Here is a 16,877-nt window from a genome sequence, read left to right as displayed (position 1 = left end):
TCTTTTGAAGATTGAAAATGGAAGAAGCGGCTAGAAAATGTAAAAAATAATAAAAAAATAAAAAGAAAACGCACCAGAGGAGAGCGTACAAAAATCGCGTAGTGTAGAAGGAAACTTTAAATTGGCTGGCCTACATACGGCTAAATGCAAAATGAAGAAACTTTATACACTTTCTATTAACCTTACCGATAATTACAAGAACGAATCATCTCCTCTTCTTCGTCTTTTTTGCGATTGCTTATATTTTTGTTTCTTTTTCTCATCTTACACTCGTCGACTCTTTCGGCATTGACGTTACTGCTATATTTCATATTGGTTTTCTTCATCTGAAGGAGAGAGGATTCATCTCGATGTGTACAGTCTTGTTAAATATTTTGCTTATTTTGCTACTACATAGCGCTCTTCGATTCTTTTTGGCTGCGTGTATATAAGTATTCGACCAAATAATAATAATCGGAAATAGCCTTTTGACTCAGACGACCGAATTTGTGGTGAGTTCGGTTTTAACTGGAATTTCTAGTACATGTTAAAATTTCCGGATTTCTTTTTTGTTGCACTCTTTCAGATAAATATATATTTAGTGCATTAATACATGTCGACACAGTAAACAAAGCGTGTACATATATCGATATTCATATATTCTAAAAATATAAACTCTATTGTTTTATTTATAATTAAGTTTTATAAATTAAATTCGTTATTTTTTGAAACAATTGATTAAAATTGATGAATTTGGAAATCGATAAAAAAAAGGTTAAAATATATTAAAATAAAAAAATAATCATATTAGTATTATTCAAATACTTTTGTTTATTTAAATTAAGTAACCTTAGATCAAATTATACAATATAACAAATATAAAACATAATAAAGGTAAGGAAGAAACTTGTTGGTACTATTGAAATAAATGAATAATTTTGGTATTATTTAATTGTCAAACAAGATACTTGTTTACATCGGAAATTTGAATGTTGCGCAAAATATAAACTCGATTGTTTTCATCGGAAATTTGTTCGAAAAGTACCAAAATCGACGATTATTTAACAAATTTAAATAAAAGTATTAAATTTATATTTGTTTGCAATTTTCTTTATAAACAAATGTTTAATGTTCTAAGTGACAAGAAAAGAACAGAACGAAGTAAGCATAAAAAATGCGACGAGTACAGTATTTACCAAACACGGGTTCCGAGAACCGACATTCAAATGCATTTGATTATTATGAATTATTCGAAAAAGCAATAAATATATAAAGGAGATTCAATGAGAGTAGTGTAGAGTAGTTAGGAGAGAAAGATGTTAAATTTTTGGAGGTAAAAGCGGAAGGCGTTCAAAGAATGCCCGTGAATGTGTGGTCACGTGCCCCTAATAACAACCTGTTGCTCTTTGGGCGATCCGCGCTCCTCTCCCTTGACCAACGTCTCTTCGGATGGACAACGGACGTCATTGTGTCCTCGTTTTCGTCCTCCTCGCTCTTCATCATCTCGCTCCTTCTTACTCTTCATTCCACAGTCTGCAACAGCTCCGTGCGTTATGACCCGGACGTTTACAGCATCAACGTTTTGAAAAGGAGGAGCAGCAACAGCAGCAGAAGAAGAAAATGCTCATCCGACATTCCTAACTGCACCGCGCTCGCTCTCTGCACTCACCTCGACCAGAAACGAGGACGAGGGGGGTAGAAACGAGGCGACGCAGCCGGAGCCGAAGACCCAACGAGTACCTCTTCTTCATCACCATTACCACAATCATCTTTAACACGTAAATCCAAGACATTCTTCTAACTCTATTGTTGTTATCCGACAACATATTTCCCTTAATTCTTAGCTCCGCATTCTTCTCAACTGTTATTGTTGTTGTTTTCGGTCTCTTTCTATGCATTCACGTATCCCAATATTTACGACGGAATTCGGCGTCCGAGAGAGCAGACGGTTCAATGTCGTTCCGTACATATTTTCATTAACGAGCGGAATTGAATTACGCGTCGTTCTCTCCTCTCATCCATACGCAGATCGAACGAATATTATCCATTGCATCAACCAGAATCCTCCGAACGCGTTCATTTATTTATTTTTCTAAAAATATTCACAATTTTGTTATTTGAATTTTTCTTCTTAACTTGAATTCGCTAAAAATTGCGATTTTATTATGAGAAAAAATAAACTTGAATTTTTCTACTTAACGAAAAATCTCTAAAACTCCTGATTTTATTATAGAAAATGGAGCTACTTGAACAATTCTTATTTTATTCTTAACGCGAATTCTCTAAAAAAAATCTGATCATAATTTATCGCCGCTGATGCGTGCAGAATCGTTCTCGTTCCGGATAATATAGACTCCTTTGTCCAAGTCGTGTCGGAAATTTAATGAAGACTACGACGATAATGACGAATATAAAAATCATCGACAACTTTTCAATTCATTGCGAAACATTGTAACGCGATCTTACAGTTAAGCCGGGAAGTCAGCAAACCGTAAAAATAAAGATACTTATTTAGTTAAGCAAAATCAATATGAGCATTCGAAAAACACTTAAAGATTTTCGCAACGTAAAATGAAATACACAAAATGATGATAAAAAGTAAAACATTTTTATTATTGAATAGAAACATTCATAAAATTATTTAAAAAAAACTAAATACATAATACGTTTTGTATCAATTGTGTAGTAATAAAAAAGAAAATAACGAGTATAGAAATCAGTCAAAACTTAAGAAACAAATAACGTAAATTAAAAGTTTACATGACAGCGATAACGTTTACTTCGAATTATCGTTAAACGTTATAATTATCGTGCGCTTTGCCAATTCCACGTAATACTTAATTACTTAAAAAATAACGTTTTGCGTAAAAATAAAATGCAAAGTGAATATAGTACCTATTTCTATATGAAACTTGTTTACTCATTACGTTATTCCATGAAATTTGTTTATAGAAAAATAGTATAGATGAAATGTAGTTCAAATTTGAATAAAACTCCATCTGGTGCTTTCATAAATAACTTAATTCTAGTTTAATAACTTGCTTTTAATTAGTTTCTTATGTTTATGGAGTAGATATACAAAGAAATTTATATCAAATTTGGTCCAAATTAAAAATTTGTAAATAAAGTTGTTACATCACTTTTGAAAAAATAGATTTTATTAAAAAATACAATAAAAATATTGACAAATTTTCCCAACTAAAGAGGAAACATTGAATTTCTATAGTAGCGCCATCTCGAGCTTAAATGAAAACTATATTTACTTTATAAAATATATTATTTCGTTTGTAACATGTTTACGTTATTATTAATGAAATAAAGCAATTATTGCAAACAAACAATATGTTTATGCTGGGTTTATTCAAATTGAAAGTAGTTTCTTATTCATATAAGACGAATAATAGTTAATGCATTGTAGGAAAATGCATATAAAAATAAGTTTATATAAATGAATGGATGTATGATTAAGTTATGTTACGAAATGACGGAGTATTATTATTCTCGATGGAATATACATTGAAGTAGGGAGAAAGGTGCTGCCAGGAGAGTGAACGCAACGAGCGATTATATAAAAAAAAATAAAATGGCGTCGATTATGCAATTTAATTAGCGCTCGAGTATTTGAAGTTGCCGCATCGCCGTCGCTAATGAACGAAGTTTTCAGTGAATATAGTTGTTTATGGAATAGCGAAATTACTATAATAACAACAAATAAATAATAGTCAAAATGATAAAAAAATAAACAGAGGCAACGTCGAATCAAGAACGTTTCAAGTATCCACGCGTGTTGTTTTTTTAATGTTTTTGCTTTTAGTTTTATGTTGTTGTTGTTGTTTCTGTTGTATTGTATCCACTCTCCTAGAGTCATTGTATTATATCTGCAGCGAGCAAAGTGAACGAGCAATTAGTTTTTCCCATGGCATAACGTAATAACGCAAAGAGAGGCAATCGAACTCTCGTCCTTCGGAACTCGCTAGAAACTCCCCCAGACCGTTGCCAACCGCTGCGAGCGAAAAACCCCGAAACGCAAAAAGTGCATATGCACACAGCGCAGCGTTACGTGCAAAGCGCAGCACGAATTCGAATGGATTTTACTTTCTCTCCGAGAGTTATGAGGAAGTTGCAAAAATTTCTGATGGCATTCACCAATTTTCTCTCTCCTCGTTTCTCACTCGGATCATTTCATTATTACGTGTCCAACATTATTATTTTTTTTCATAGCAACTTTCGCGATCATCGATTATTTGTCTTCGCACTTTATTTATTTCGTTTCGTCTTTCCATCGAAAGTTCAAATACCGCTCCGGTATTCAGACCGCAAATACGCCCACTTCTATTACCTTTGTTTTGTATTTTATTTTAAAATTCAAATATCCCGCACTTTTCCCACCGCTTAATTCAATATTCCAAAGAGAGGCGAGCAAGAATATTTGTATTAACAATTAATAATTTTGCAATCACGCAATAATTTATTTTGCTGCCATTTATCCTTCCTGGTATCCCGATATCCCGACGATAGATTTCGTTTTCCGCGATAATTTTCCGTTCCGCAACTTTCGCGGAATCCGCGCATTATTTATCGGCGATCGGCTTATTCAAATAATAATAATAATACAATAATCGTTTTCTTCACGATTCAACACATACAATTTTTACATTTGCAAACGCATTCTATTTATTTTCGTTTCTCTGTGATGGCAACATGTTTCGTGCGTTATCTTCGCGTTTTAAAAACCATTTATTTTTAGTTTCATGTTTTATTGCATTCTAATCTTTTTCGTTTCTCTGTGGTGGTGGCAGCAGCGCCGAAGAGAATGTGAAAGTAAATAAAAGCGCGATCGATCGCAGATAAAACGCAAATAAACCTATCGACCTGAGTAGATAACAACGTTGCGAATGCTGTTGTTGATTCGTATCACAATCTCCATTCATCATCATCTCATCACCTACATTGAAACCTAACTTTGTTGTATGCAATAAAAGTCTGATTAAATCTTAGCATGACAGCTATCAAGCTTATTTGACGTTTATTCAAATTATTTTTTTTCCTCCTTTATTTACTCATCATCGATATACAGCAAACAAACCTTAATGTATAATATAATATAAATTTTGAATTTAATTCACACTCAAATAACAGATGGCGTTTACTTGATTTTTATTTTAATCTACAACTTTATTGACACAGTTTCCAGCATATACAGTTGCATATGAAATAGCCATTCTAAAGCATACAAGAAGAGTTCTTTTTTAAATTTGACAGCTATAGGACCTAAATTTCTAGTAAAATTAATACATTCGGATTAATTGATTACCAATTACTGTTTATTTTAATGTAGTTATATGTTTTATTTATAAAATGAGAATATATTTAATCAAAACAGAAAGAATGTCGAAACTTAAAAGAGAATTACTGAAATTTATCTGCTCACAAAAAAAGTAAAGAACATATAAAAACAGTCAAATAAAATCAACAGTTCAGGTAAAATAAGATAGTATCAAAATTTGTACAAAATTAGGTACGTTTTAGAGTAAATACAAGAAATTTGTATGCAAAGAATGTTAAAACGTTTGCATTAATTATCCTTCGACTTAAAATATACGAATTGTATGAATCGTGTATGTAAAAAACATCAATTTCAAGTTCACATTTACTTTGAACACAAAAAAATGAAACAAATTAATTTCAAATACAAAATTTTAATTAACTACAAATTTAGTATTTGAATGATGTCAAGTACATAAATTTGTACTTATGAAATATGTGTTGTTAATAATTAAAATTACTATATCATTCCGTTTAAACACATGCAGTAAATAGAAAACCATTGATAAATCGTTTTTTCTTATTCTTGAAGAAATAAATAAAATAGCGCGAATCGTAGAAACATGATATCTAAATTTTTTTGTTATGCTTCTTGGGTCAGTAAAGATTCCTGAAAGCAAAACTATCTTGACACAGAAAGATTATGCAGCATGAAGATGTTTATTTCATAAAACTAAAAATATGATTAGGAAATGAAAAAATAAGAATGAAATTAGTAAGTATTCCAAATCAAAACGCATTCCATTTTCAGTAATTTTTTTTTCTTAAAATATTTTGTATTTGAAAAAAATAAATTGAAACAAAAATTTTGTTTTCTGAAGTATGTTTTTGAAACATTACATCTACAAATTTGTTCTTATTATAAGAATTGTATAAATTTATACATTAGAAATTTACTTAATAGAGTTAAATTATTTGGACGTTGCTTAACTTTTGTTTAAAATAATAAATACATGTCAAATGTGTTTTAATATGTTTTCGGTTATGGAAACTCTGATTCAGATGTGTTTGTGAATTTTACTGGGAAGAGACGGAATGAAAGAGTTGGTTGAAGTTAGTAGATGATAACAACATGTTTCGAAAGTATTCTTCAGCGCAAACACAACCGGAATATCTTACGAAGAGAGGAAAAACGCGGAGAGGAAGGAAAAGGTTGTATCGACTTTGAACGCTTGGGATGAGAGTCAAACATATATATATATTTTAAATTAAAGGCGATGGGGAATTCCGCAAAACTTGAATAAACAAATGTAAGAAGCTTCTAGGCGTTCCTTGATTTGCATTGATGCGTGTGGGCAACGACCGCCAAGTCACAAGAAAGGAATAGAGAGATGAACAGAATAGATTAATAGAAAGAGCGTTAGAGAACGAAGATGCTGAGATAGCGAAAAAGAAATTTCAACGAATGGAAATGAAGAGATATAAACAAATAAACATAGAAATTTAAGAGCACTATATGAATCCTCAAATTGCCTGGTTAAATATTATAAACGACGTTTGCTACTCACTTGATGTAAAACGTAGTTTAGAGGAAGGGAATGTATAAGTATAGATGCAAGTGTAAATCACATCTAAATAAATACCAATTTGAAGGAGAGACACTTTACGATCCTCCTGAGAAACAGCACACTTTTCGCATTCGAAAAAGAAAAAATGTAAAGTAAAAAATTGTTCGTTTCGCTCGCGCGCGCTTATACTCCTTTTTAATAAAATTATTTCGGTTCTCACAATAAATAAACTAGAAACTCTTCCGTATTCACCGACTCCTCTTCTCTATACGAATAACAAATTTTTGATATATAAAAAATATGGTTAATTTTGTTTCGGAGATGGAGGACGTTACCGTGGGTGGTCGTTTTTTATTTCTTTTTATCTTGGACACAAACTGGTGCACGGTTCGGTGCGGACTGGGCGCAGGCAGGCAGCTCTGGCGACGTGTCGGAACAGTCGGAGAGTCGACAGTTTGCTCGAAACGTACGGAAGAGCTCGAAAGACGACGCTCGGCGGCGAGGAATGTCTGGAATTTAATGCATTTCAGGCCAGACAATAACACTCTCCTTGTATGATGGAGATTCTATGTGGATTGGTAGCAACGGTGAACCACCCGAACTTTTGGTGTACGCGCTTTCCGGTGGTAAATTGTGAAGATCAAAAAACATCTCTCGCAAATTTCAATTAACAAATATGTTTGTTTGTTATTGTCAAACGCAATCATTTTGTACCATCACAAATCGTTTATTTTTTTTTTGGAAATAAAACCAAAGGTGAAAATATAATTTAATTCTATATGTTTTTTTTGTTTGTTTCATGTGAGCAATAAATTTTAGTTGTAACAAATAATAATGTAAACTACCGTTAAGTTACCTTTGTGCAATATTAGACATCAACAAGTTATTACTTTCATGAACTGTCATAAGTGTCATAAAACAAAATTAACAATTATTGTAAAAGTCACAGTTTTAATTTTACAATATTATTTAATTATCAATTTTACGCATGATTATCATTTACGTAATCAATTGATTGTTTAGTTTCAACATTCCTGCATTTTGTAAAATTAAATGTCACTTTTGCACTAACCCAAGTTTTGCAATAACATTTTCCCTGGAAGATTAAAAAACAACAGACTAATTATCTTAGTTCAATAGAAAATAGTTAATTTTGTTTATTATTTGTTTCAATTTAATAGAAATTATACATGTTATTTTATGAAACGTCACTTTTGTGCATAACGCAAATTTTGCATTCACTTTTTTTTTTGTAAAAAACAAAACTGACTGAATTGTCTAATGTAACATTAATATAAAGTTCTAGATTTAATGAGAAATTTAACAATAAATACGTTAATAATATTAAATTTAAAACAATTTAATAATTAATTAATTTATTGAATTAAATAATTGAATGAATTAGTTTAGACGTCATTTTTGTATCTAGAAAGGTCACTTTTGTGTATATGAATTTTAATTATGCATTCTGTGCAGTTTGGTCGCTGGATCAATCTCTAACATATATTTTTATTGTTTTTCATTAATTAATCCAGAAATAGAGCTTGTTATCTGTTTTTCTTTTTTTTTATGTCTGCAGATAGATTGCTTTGTAAAATAATAATAATAAAAAATAAGTTATAATGCAGAACTCATTTTTTATTATTATTATTTTACAAAGCAACCTACGTCAATTATAATTTTAAAAGAAACAGTCGCAATTATTTTATTAAACTAAGAAAATAATCGCTTAATCAATGGTGGAAATAAAAAAATGTTATCAATGTAAGTTTTATTAAATTTTACGTTTGTATTTGTCATAAACAGCTGTTTTGTTTTAATATCTGCAATTTTGTACTTTGATCTGTTACTTTTCTTTGTATTATATAATTGTTTCATCACGATTCAATAATGAAAATACAAAAATGTTGCTAAATATAAGTTTTATTTTTAATGTTTTATGAATTAATTTGTTATGAAATGCCACAAACCAATCATTTCAATTTTTATATAAAACTTTCGACAATTCCGAACTGTTTGAAACCAAGATCGTATACAGAATATTTGGTATATCATTTTTTTTACATTTATTATTTCATAAATAAATTTAAAAAAAAATGACTACTGCAAAAATGTTTGCTATACGTTTGCCAGAAGATTCAGTGAGAGTAATATAATAATTTTAAAACTTTTTTATGAAAGATACACACGTATTACCAGCTGCAATAACTTCACAGCAAATCACGTGAACCACAATTTGCAGTTATGTAAATTGTGGTAAACCTACTTAGATATAAATAAAACATAGTTTCGTGTTCATCTTGTTTTACGAGGATACATTTATCATTAGAATACTTGGTGCAACGATCTCCACTGTTTCTACAATTCGTGTTTTTTCCCTTTTTTCATATTAACATTTGTTTTAACCTATTTTGATAATGTTCATCTCATTCGAAAAAAAAAATTGTTATCAAATGTTATTTAGTATACAGTAAAATTATTAATCTTAAACACAATTGAATATAAAATGATTATACGAAAGGACAAATGACAAAAAACGTTGATTATCAGAATCGTTGTTGATTTAAAAAAAATGGTTAATTGATTACTGTTTTTTATTGTCGTTTTGTTTTTACTGTTGCTTTGTTTTAACGAGATACAGTTTTATGGTTTTACCCTTGTTTAATAAGCTCACTGATAAAAATAAGAATATTGGAAGAAAAGTGTGTAGAAATGTGCAAATGGCTGGCAATTTGCGCAAAATGGGGAAACTAAACTGAAAAGTGTCGTTCGTTCAAATGTGCATAATTTCATTTCAGCTCTCGTACTCGAATTATTGCGTTTGGAATCTCTTTTCGCGCACAGTGAACAGTTGCAAATGAATTGCATGAATTGTGATGCATGCGGTTCGTACGTTTGTCTGTGCTCGTGTGTGTGTTTATGTATATATGACGGTGCGTGTGTATGTCTTCTGGTTTTGGAATGTCAGCTCCAATTAGAGGTCGTCGGTCTCGACCCGCATCGATGCGCCCCCAGATTTTCCCTTTTATTCCACTTCAAATCGACACGGACTCGTTACAATTTCATATTTTCAATTCATTGCTTATTTATCGACACGACACAAACAAATAAAACGCGTACGCACATTTAGATAAAACAAATATTAATGAATAACGAGAAAGTTTTCAACATTGTTGCAACATTATTTGCATTGCGAATGAATAATTTATCCGGCTTCTAAAAAATGGAGAAAATAATACTTCAGACTAGAGATTTTCAAATGTTTCACAAAATATTAACAAAAATAAAAGTTTTCAAATGTTGTCAACTTTTTCACAATTAAAGTATTGTGAAAAAGTTGATTAGAAACATTTGAAATCCTTTTTTGTTAACATTTTCAAATGTTTTATAAAACAATAAAAATGTATTTATAATCAATTTTGTCACAAAACAATAGCAAAAAAAATACTTAAAACTAGAGCTTTTCAGTTGTCTCTAATTATTTTGACAAAATAATAAATTATACTTTATATTTAATTGCTTTCTTTTTCTACACCTTTTTTTAAAATTTATAGTATAAGTTATCATTGATTTTTCTATTACTTTTAATAAGATTTAGATAAATGCTATTATTAAAAATGAACGGTAAAAAACACTAATAATGTTGTCTTTCAATGTTAAAATTGAATGTTCGATAAAAAAACTTAAAAAAAACAGATGGAAATGCACAATGTAAATCTCGCCGGAATATAAACCGCAGGAGATTATTTCAGGAAACCATGGGATACGTGGAAAACGTAAATTACAATATTTACAATCTATAAATTTCGAACCAATCAAAACATCGATAATAAATTTTTCTATATATATATATATATTTTTTTTTAAATAAATCATCTGAAAAAGAGAGAATAGCACGAATAGCTATTAATGTCTATCGATTATAGCAAATTGTTGTGTTTTGTTATTATTTCAATGTCAAATTGCAGTTTCTATTTTATTTCAGTTTCGCAAATAAAAAAAATAGATGGAATTTGTTTTGCTCATTTTTTAGTTATATTGTTTTAACTTTTGTGTTCTTTCGATGTATTCAATCTCAAGTGTCATACATTTTTGACATTTTATAAATTTAGGTTAGGTAACCTAAGGTTAGGTTAGGTAACCTAAGGTTAAGTTAGGTAATTAAGTTAAATAAATTGAGATTAGATTTAATAAAATAATTTAAAATAAAAGAAGATTCTAACTAGATGCATGATTCTAACTAGATTTATGTATAAGAAAATGTTGAAAATAAATTAAATATAATATAAATAATCGAAAAAAGAAACGAGTTGTGCCAAGTTTACATTTAGTTGAAGGAAGGATGCAAATGTGTAGATGTTAAAACGAATATTTGTTTGTCGGAAAGATAGAATGCTCGTGAAGTATGTGAAAGAAATCGATGTGAATTTTGTTCGAAATGCCTTTTTTATTTCATTCTTTTTAAATGCAAAGAACGCGCTAGCTCATCGTATTTAGCGGAAGAATGTGGACGATTCCACACATTTACGTCGAATTAGTCATCGTCTAGGCCGCGCATTTTCCAATTTTCCAGTACTTCCAGAGCGTACGCATTTTCGTCGCGAGAAGCAAAATTACGTGCCCGGCGTACGTAACACCGAAACAGCCTAGGCCACAATGAATCACCACTCTCGGACTTTTTTTTATTATTTATTAATGAACGTATATGTGTGTGTACATTATACATTGTTTCTGTCTTCTGCTACTTATTTTATTTTCTTCTTCAAACGTATACACATGCATGCAATGTATATTTTTCGCATTACACATCGACGCTTGACTTGAAATTGGTGACGAACTCTGCATATCCTATTTCCTAGTACGACTCTTTCATGCTCTTCTTTTTGTTCTACGTTTTCATTCTCCTTCAATCGACAACAGCCAAACAAAACAAAAAAAAACGAAACAAAATACAATTGAGTAATCAATTGTTCATGTATTACGATATATATGTATTTGATATGCAAACGATCGCATCATCCTTGGTGACAGTTTCACTTTTATTATTATTACCATTTATACACATTTCGGTTTCGATGGCAACAACAACAAGCAACGCGGTTTTCCCCGATGTTCCCATTTTATATTTCAGCACGAACACAAGTAAAACGCAAACGGAGGCTGCCTCATTCCGGGAATTAAAGCTAATTGACTTTATATATGCATAAAATACGAAACGAGTCTTTCGACTTTCGGTCGTCGTCGCCTTTTCAACCTTACCTTTACTTCGCGTTTTGTTTCTCGTTCGCTTCTCTCTGTTTTCTTTTTTACTTATTCTCATTCTTCTTCTCTTTTAAATCGCGAAGGCTAGATGGTATTTTGCATTCAGACCGATTTACCGGTATTTCCAAGACCATACTTCTCTGGAATCGACTTAACATTTTGCTCTTTGTCTTAGAGATATAAATAGATTTCGCGATAAAAACGAATTTGATTATGTTTTCTAGTTTCAGTTGTTTTTGTATCAATTAAAACCAATTGCATCTCCTCAATTCGCTTATCCTGTTTATAATTAAAAACTAACCATCAGAATTGTATTCACTTTTATAGTGTAATAAATCAACTAATAATACTTGTGGTCATAATATAAGCGTTTCCATATTCTTTTGACATCATTAACTTTTAATTAAGGTTATGTCAAATTTCATATAATAGTCAAGTAAAAAAAACTAGTGTAATATCAGCAAATTTTGTCCTTGGAAATTTGACCGTTGATTAATGTGTAGTATGTGAAGAAACTTGTGTAAAATATTATGTAAAAGTAAAGTTTAAAAAAAAGTCTAATAAAACCATTAATTTTCTATAAAGGTTATGTCAATTGTCATATGACAGTTATGTATTAAAAATCATTGATTTTTTTCTGGAATATTAGACGAATAAAAATGTTTTTAAAAAAAATGTTATAAAAGAAGTTTTACTATTATGTTTTGTCGCCATTAATTTTCTAAAAAGGTAATGTCAATTTTAATTTGACCGTTATGTAATATGGATAACATATTATATCCTGAAATATTTAACATTTCATAATGTTAGTCATAAACAAAAAAAAAATATTCCAATAAATGTATTAAAAAAACATAATTTATATATACCAAGGAAAACAATATTATTTCTTTAGAATCGCTTATGTTATAAATACAAATCAGAAATAAAGAAAAACAATTAATGACAAATTATAAATGATAATAAACTAAATCTATTGACTCATGACTGACTGACTCAATAAATTGTTTCAAAAACAAAGAGACACAGCATCAGTCATAAGCGACTTAGTCATCATCAATTTTGAAGAGATTTAAAATAAAAAATATAAACTATTTATAAGACTAATTTAAAAACTTATAAGTAGACTGATGGATTTCTCCACCTTCAGTTGATTTATATTATATAAGTAGATTATATTTGAAATCACAATTTACCATAAATTTTCATTTAAAATATACAAATCTAAATATATATAGTTTTTAACACAAATCAAGAAAAAAAAATGTGTCAATAATAAATTAAAAAATTATTGAATATGAGAATAGCGGTATATTTAACTTTGAAACCTAAACTTTCTAACACAGTTTGTAAACCGTTTTATTTTCGTCAAATTTGTTTGTTCGTTCAATGAGAAAGAGCAAATGTGTTCGCTAAATAGTTTGCTCATGCGAAATCCCGTTATTACATAAACCGTGCACCAAAATCAAAACACCATGAATCACATGGCATTAATGATTTTTCTCGTTACATTGGGAAATCGAAAAAAAAAAACAAACAAATATACAAATGAAAATGAAAACAAATATTATAGTTGCGTAATGCGAAATGTGGTAATAATGAGGAGGAACAAAGAATTTAGAAAATAAAATATAGAAATAAATAAAATGGAAGTGAAATAAAATCGAACAATTCTCGTTCGTTCGCCGGATGCTGCTGATCTCAGAGTCGCGTTTCCGGCTTCCTACACAGAAATATGACGTTCGAATTCGTTGCGTTCATTGGCAGAAGTGGTTTGAAAGAAGGGAATGATGAAAATGGAAGATTTGGGTGAAAAATAACGATGGAGAGAAATAAGATAATAACAACAAATAATAATTGTAATAAACATAAATGTATAGATAGATATATGAAATGCACTGAAAGTTGAGTTTTCGGGGTGAACGTTTCTCGTTGAACTATATCGGCCGGACAACGGCGAGATATTCGTTGGGTAAAAGTGAAAGCAGGAAGAGAGGATTCGAGAAAGAGAAAGAGACTCGATATCATTGCATTCGCCGGGTTTTGTCTTTCTCGCTGTTATTAATTTTCTTCGGTTTTCCCTAGAACACCCTCCTTCTCTTCACTTCTCTGCGCTCCCTGATTGATGGGCAAAAACACATGAAAGAAGCAAATATATAGAAACAAAAGAACTGGATTGAAGCGCTTACTGCCGAGCGAAACCGTTTCAATCACAAACCTTCTTTCATAATGCTAAAAATAATCATCATCATCAGCATCGTTACAATGATTATTATTAACGGACCTGCGACTTGCAAGAATGCACTCGACCGCCCTCGATTCGCAAAAGCTCCGATTTCGAATCTCCCGCCAATCTGACAGAGTGTAATATCCGCCAATCGAAACGCCCCCATTTTTTTTTCATTTCATTATTATTTCTTCTTTTATTTGCACCATGCGAACTGTCGCGGTTTTGCGTCCGTTTGTTCCTTATTTTCAAAACCTCCTTGACATTTAGCGGCCGAACGAAATGTCTTGCACAGTCGGGTCGTTGTTGCTGCCGCCGCTGCGGCCGCTTTCACTGCACGCAAAATGCACGTACCGCAAAAGAACAAAAAAAGATATTCCAGAACGACGAAAATCCAGAAAAGTCAAATTTGATAGAAACACAGTCACACCGAAGTATGTGACAGATTTTTTTGTAATTTTGATATTTAACAGTTGTCTAATACTCACATTGTTGTCATTTCTTTGTTTGCATTTGTTCGAAAATCTATTATTCAAATAACAAACTTTGACATTTCTATTAAAATTCTTGCAACATTTATTTTCCAATTTGCAACTTTCACGTTTCAAACTATTAAAATTCAAAATTAACATCAAAGCAGTCATATTTTTTCAGTTCGACAAAGTTAAAAATCTGTTGAAATGCTCAAACTTATTAATAATATAGTTAAATGATGAAATTGAGAATGTATTTAGAAGAATAAAAGGAAAATACCGATTTTATTTATAAACTAAATCAATAAAAAAAGAAGGATAAAGATAGATGATATTTATGAATATATTACGGAATATGTGTATATGTTTAAAATAAATACCAGGAAGCAGAAAAATGAGTGGGAAAACGTTGATCCTCAACGGATCATCAAAGCGGAACGTAATATGTACATATTGTAAACACATTACTCTCAGATCGTTGATAGATTCTCTATTTCCAATTCACGAAAATAAACAAAATTAAATTTAAAAAATAATAATAAACGTGCTTAAAATGATTTTAGTTAATGTTCTGTGCAGTGATCAAAAGCGGCTTGTGCATAAAATACAAAAAACGAAACGAAACAAATCACCTATGCGCTTTTGTTCCTGCATCGTATATTACTTGATTTTTAAAGGATCGTTTTTTTCTCTTCTTTCTTAAATTAAGAATCTCGTTATAGACGAGTTTCGCTTTTGACGTTGCGCAACACTAATTGAGGCGAGAGCTTTCATTTCTTGCTCAGAGCACAACGCGCATACAACACTATACACTACATGCAAGTATGTGTAGGTATATATGTGTATAGACAATTAGCTAATTGCAGATTTTATATTAAAACCGCATGTGAACCCATGGGAGTTTACGTCATGAGTGGCAGCACAATGAGCGGAAAAAGGCAAAAGACAGATTATCCAGTTTTCCCGCTCGGATAATATTACACGGCGCGATTACGTTTAAATATTATATCGTCGATAGATGGAGCTGCGATGTTTTCAATGCATTCAACAATTATTCAAGTTTTGCATGTCTGGAAATAAGGTTTTCCTGGACAATTTGGAATATAGAAAAGTTGATTTTAATAAAAATCTTGTAAATGAAGATGATATATTTTTATTAAATGGATGAGGGTGAAGTGGTCGACTTACCTCGCAAAATCTCGACGTAATCGCCGATCTGCACGTTGACAGTGACGCCGGGATTCACGTGGAAGTGCACCACGTACTTGGGGGGCGGCGTCGCGGTGCCGTTCAGCGGTTGGGTCGCGGGCGCCGTGGGACCGAATGCGGTCGGTCTTTGGGGTTCGAACCCGGGTCCGAAGGTAAAACGCGCGGGGACGGCAGCAGTCTCAGCACTTTGCGGATCGAAGGGGGCGGCGGGAGTGTGGTACGAGCAATGGTAGTGGAAGTGGTGCGATGGAAAGGGATGGAAATGGTGATGACTTGGAGGCTTGCCGCACCTCGTCGGAAGATAAGCGGGTGCCATCGCAGCCGCCGCAGCTGCTGCCGCCACCATCAACCCCGACGACGGCTTCTGGGCATCGTTCATTGCCGTCTCTTCCTTCACTTTAACCATTAATACTAGTTTCTTTCACCTACAACAAAAAATGAGAGAGAAGAGAATGAGTGCATTTCGAGGAGTTCGCAGAGGACGATCATCAGGTGGTCGATAAATTTCGTACACTACTTTACACTCCACAAATAAACTATCTTCAATTCAGATTATCTTTTAAATAATTTCAATTTTTAAGAGAAAAACCCGTTCATCAGGCCTATAGCACTGCCCAGGGGAACTGGAATTCATCAATTTTATTATAAACCGATATAGATGTACCAAATAATACACCACAAATTCAAAGAACTAAATTATTTTACAGCAGCGTTTCTGAACCTTTTCACTGCACAACCTAACCTATATGTATTGCGACCCAATACCTAACATATTTCACCAGTTCGTCATTTGACATATGGTGACAGCTGTCATTTCGGGAACTATTGCAAATTTGGGTGGCGATCCATAGGCTGAGAAATGCTGTTTTCGAGTAAATACTCAAAATTATCAAC

General features: G+C 31.6%; 1 protein-coding gene across 6 annotated transcripts in view; it reads right to left on the bottom strand.

Annotated features, from left to right (window-relative positions):
- LOC108568066 (fibronectin type-III domain-containing protein 3A) overlaps positions 1–16,877 on the bottom strand; it is a 44,483-nt gene that overhangs the window by 23,401 nt on the left and 4,205 nt on the right. For 2 of the 6 annotated variants that reach the window (XM_017928960.1, XM_017928966.1), the window contains exon 1: positions 6,813–7,230. The exons of 2 other annotated variants lie outside the window; for them this stretch is intronic. Coding sequence is in view for 1 of the 4 variants with exons in the window: in XM_017928959.1 (XP_017784448.1) it covers positions 15,963–16,389 (427 nt within the window). In the remaining 3 variants the exon portion in view is untranslated. Of the gene's footprint in view, positions 1–6,812; positions 7,231–15,962; positions 16,409–16,877 lie in introns of those variants that run through there. 2 more of the 6 variants (XM_017928959.1, XM_017928963.1) reach the window with 2 other exon arrangements.

This window comes from Nicrophorus vespilloides, unplaced genomic scaffold (assembly GCF_001412225.1).
Source record: "Nicrophorus vespilloides isolate i.1.1-1 unplaced genomic scaffold, Nicve_v1.0, whole genome shotgun sequence".
NCBI classification, from domain to species: Eukaryota; Metazoa; Arthropoda; class Insecta; order Coleoptera; family Silphidae; genus Nicrophorus; species Nicrophorus vespilloides.
This window is presented reverse-complemented; position numbering and strand designations above follow the sequence as displayed.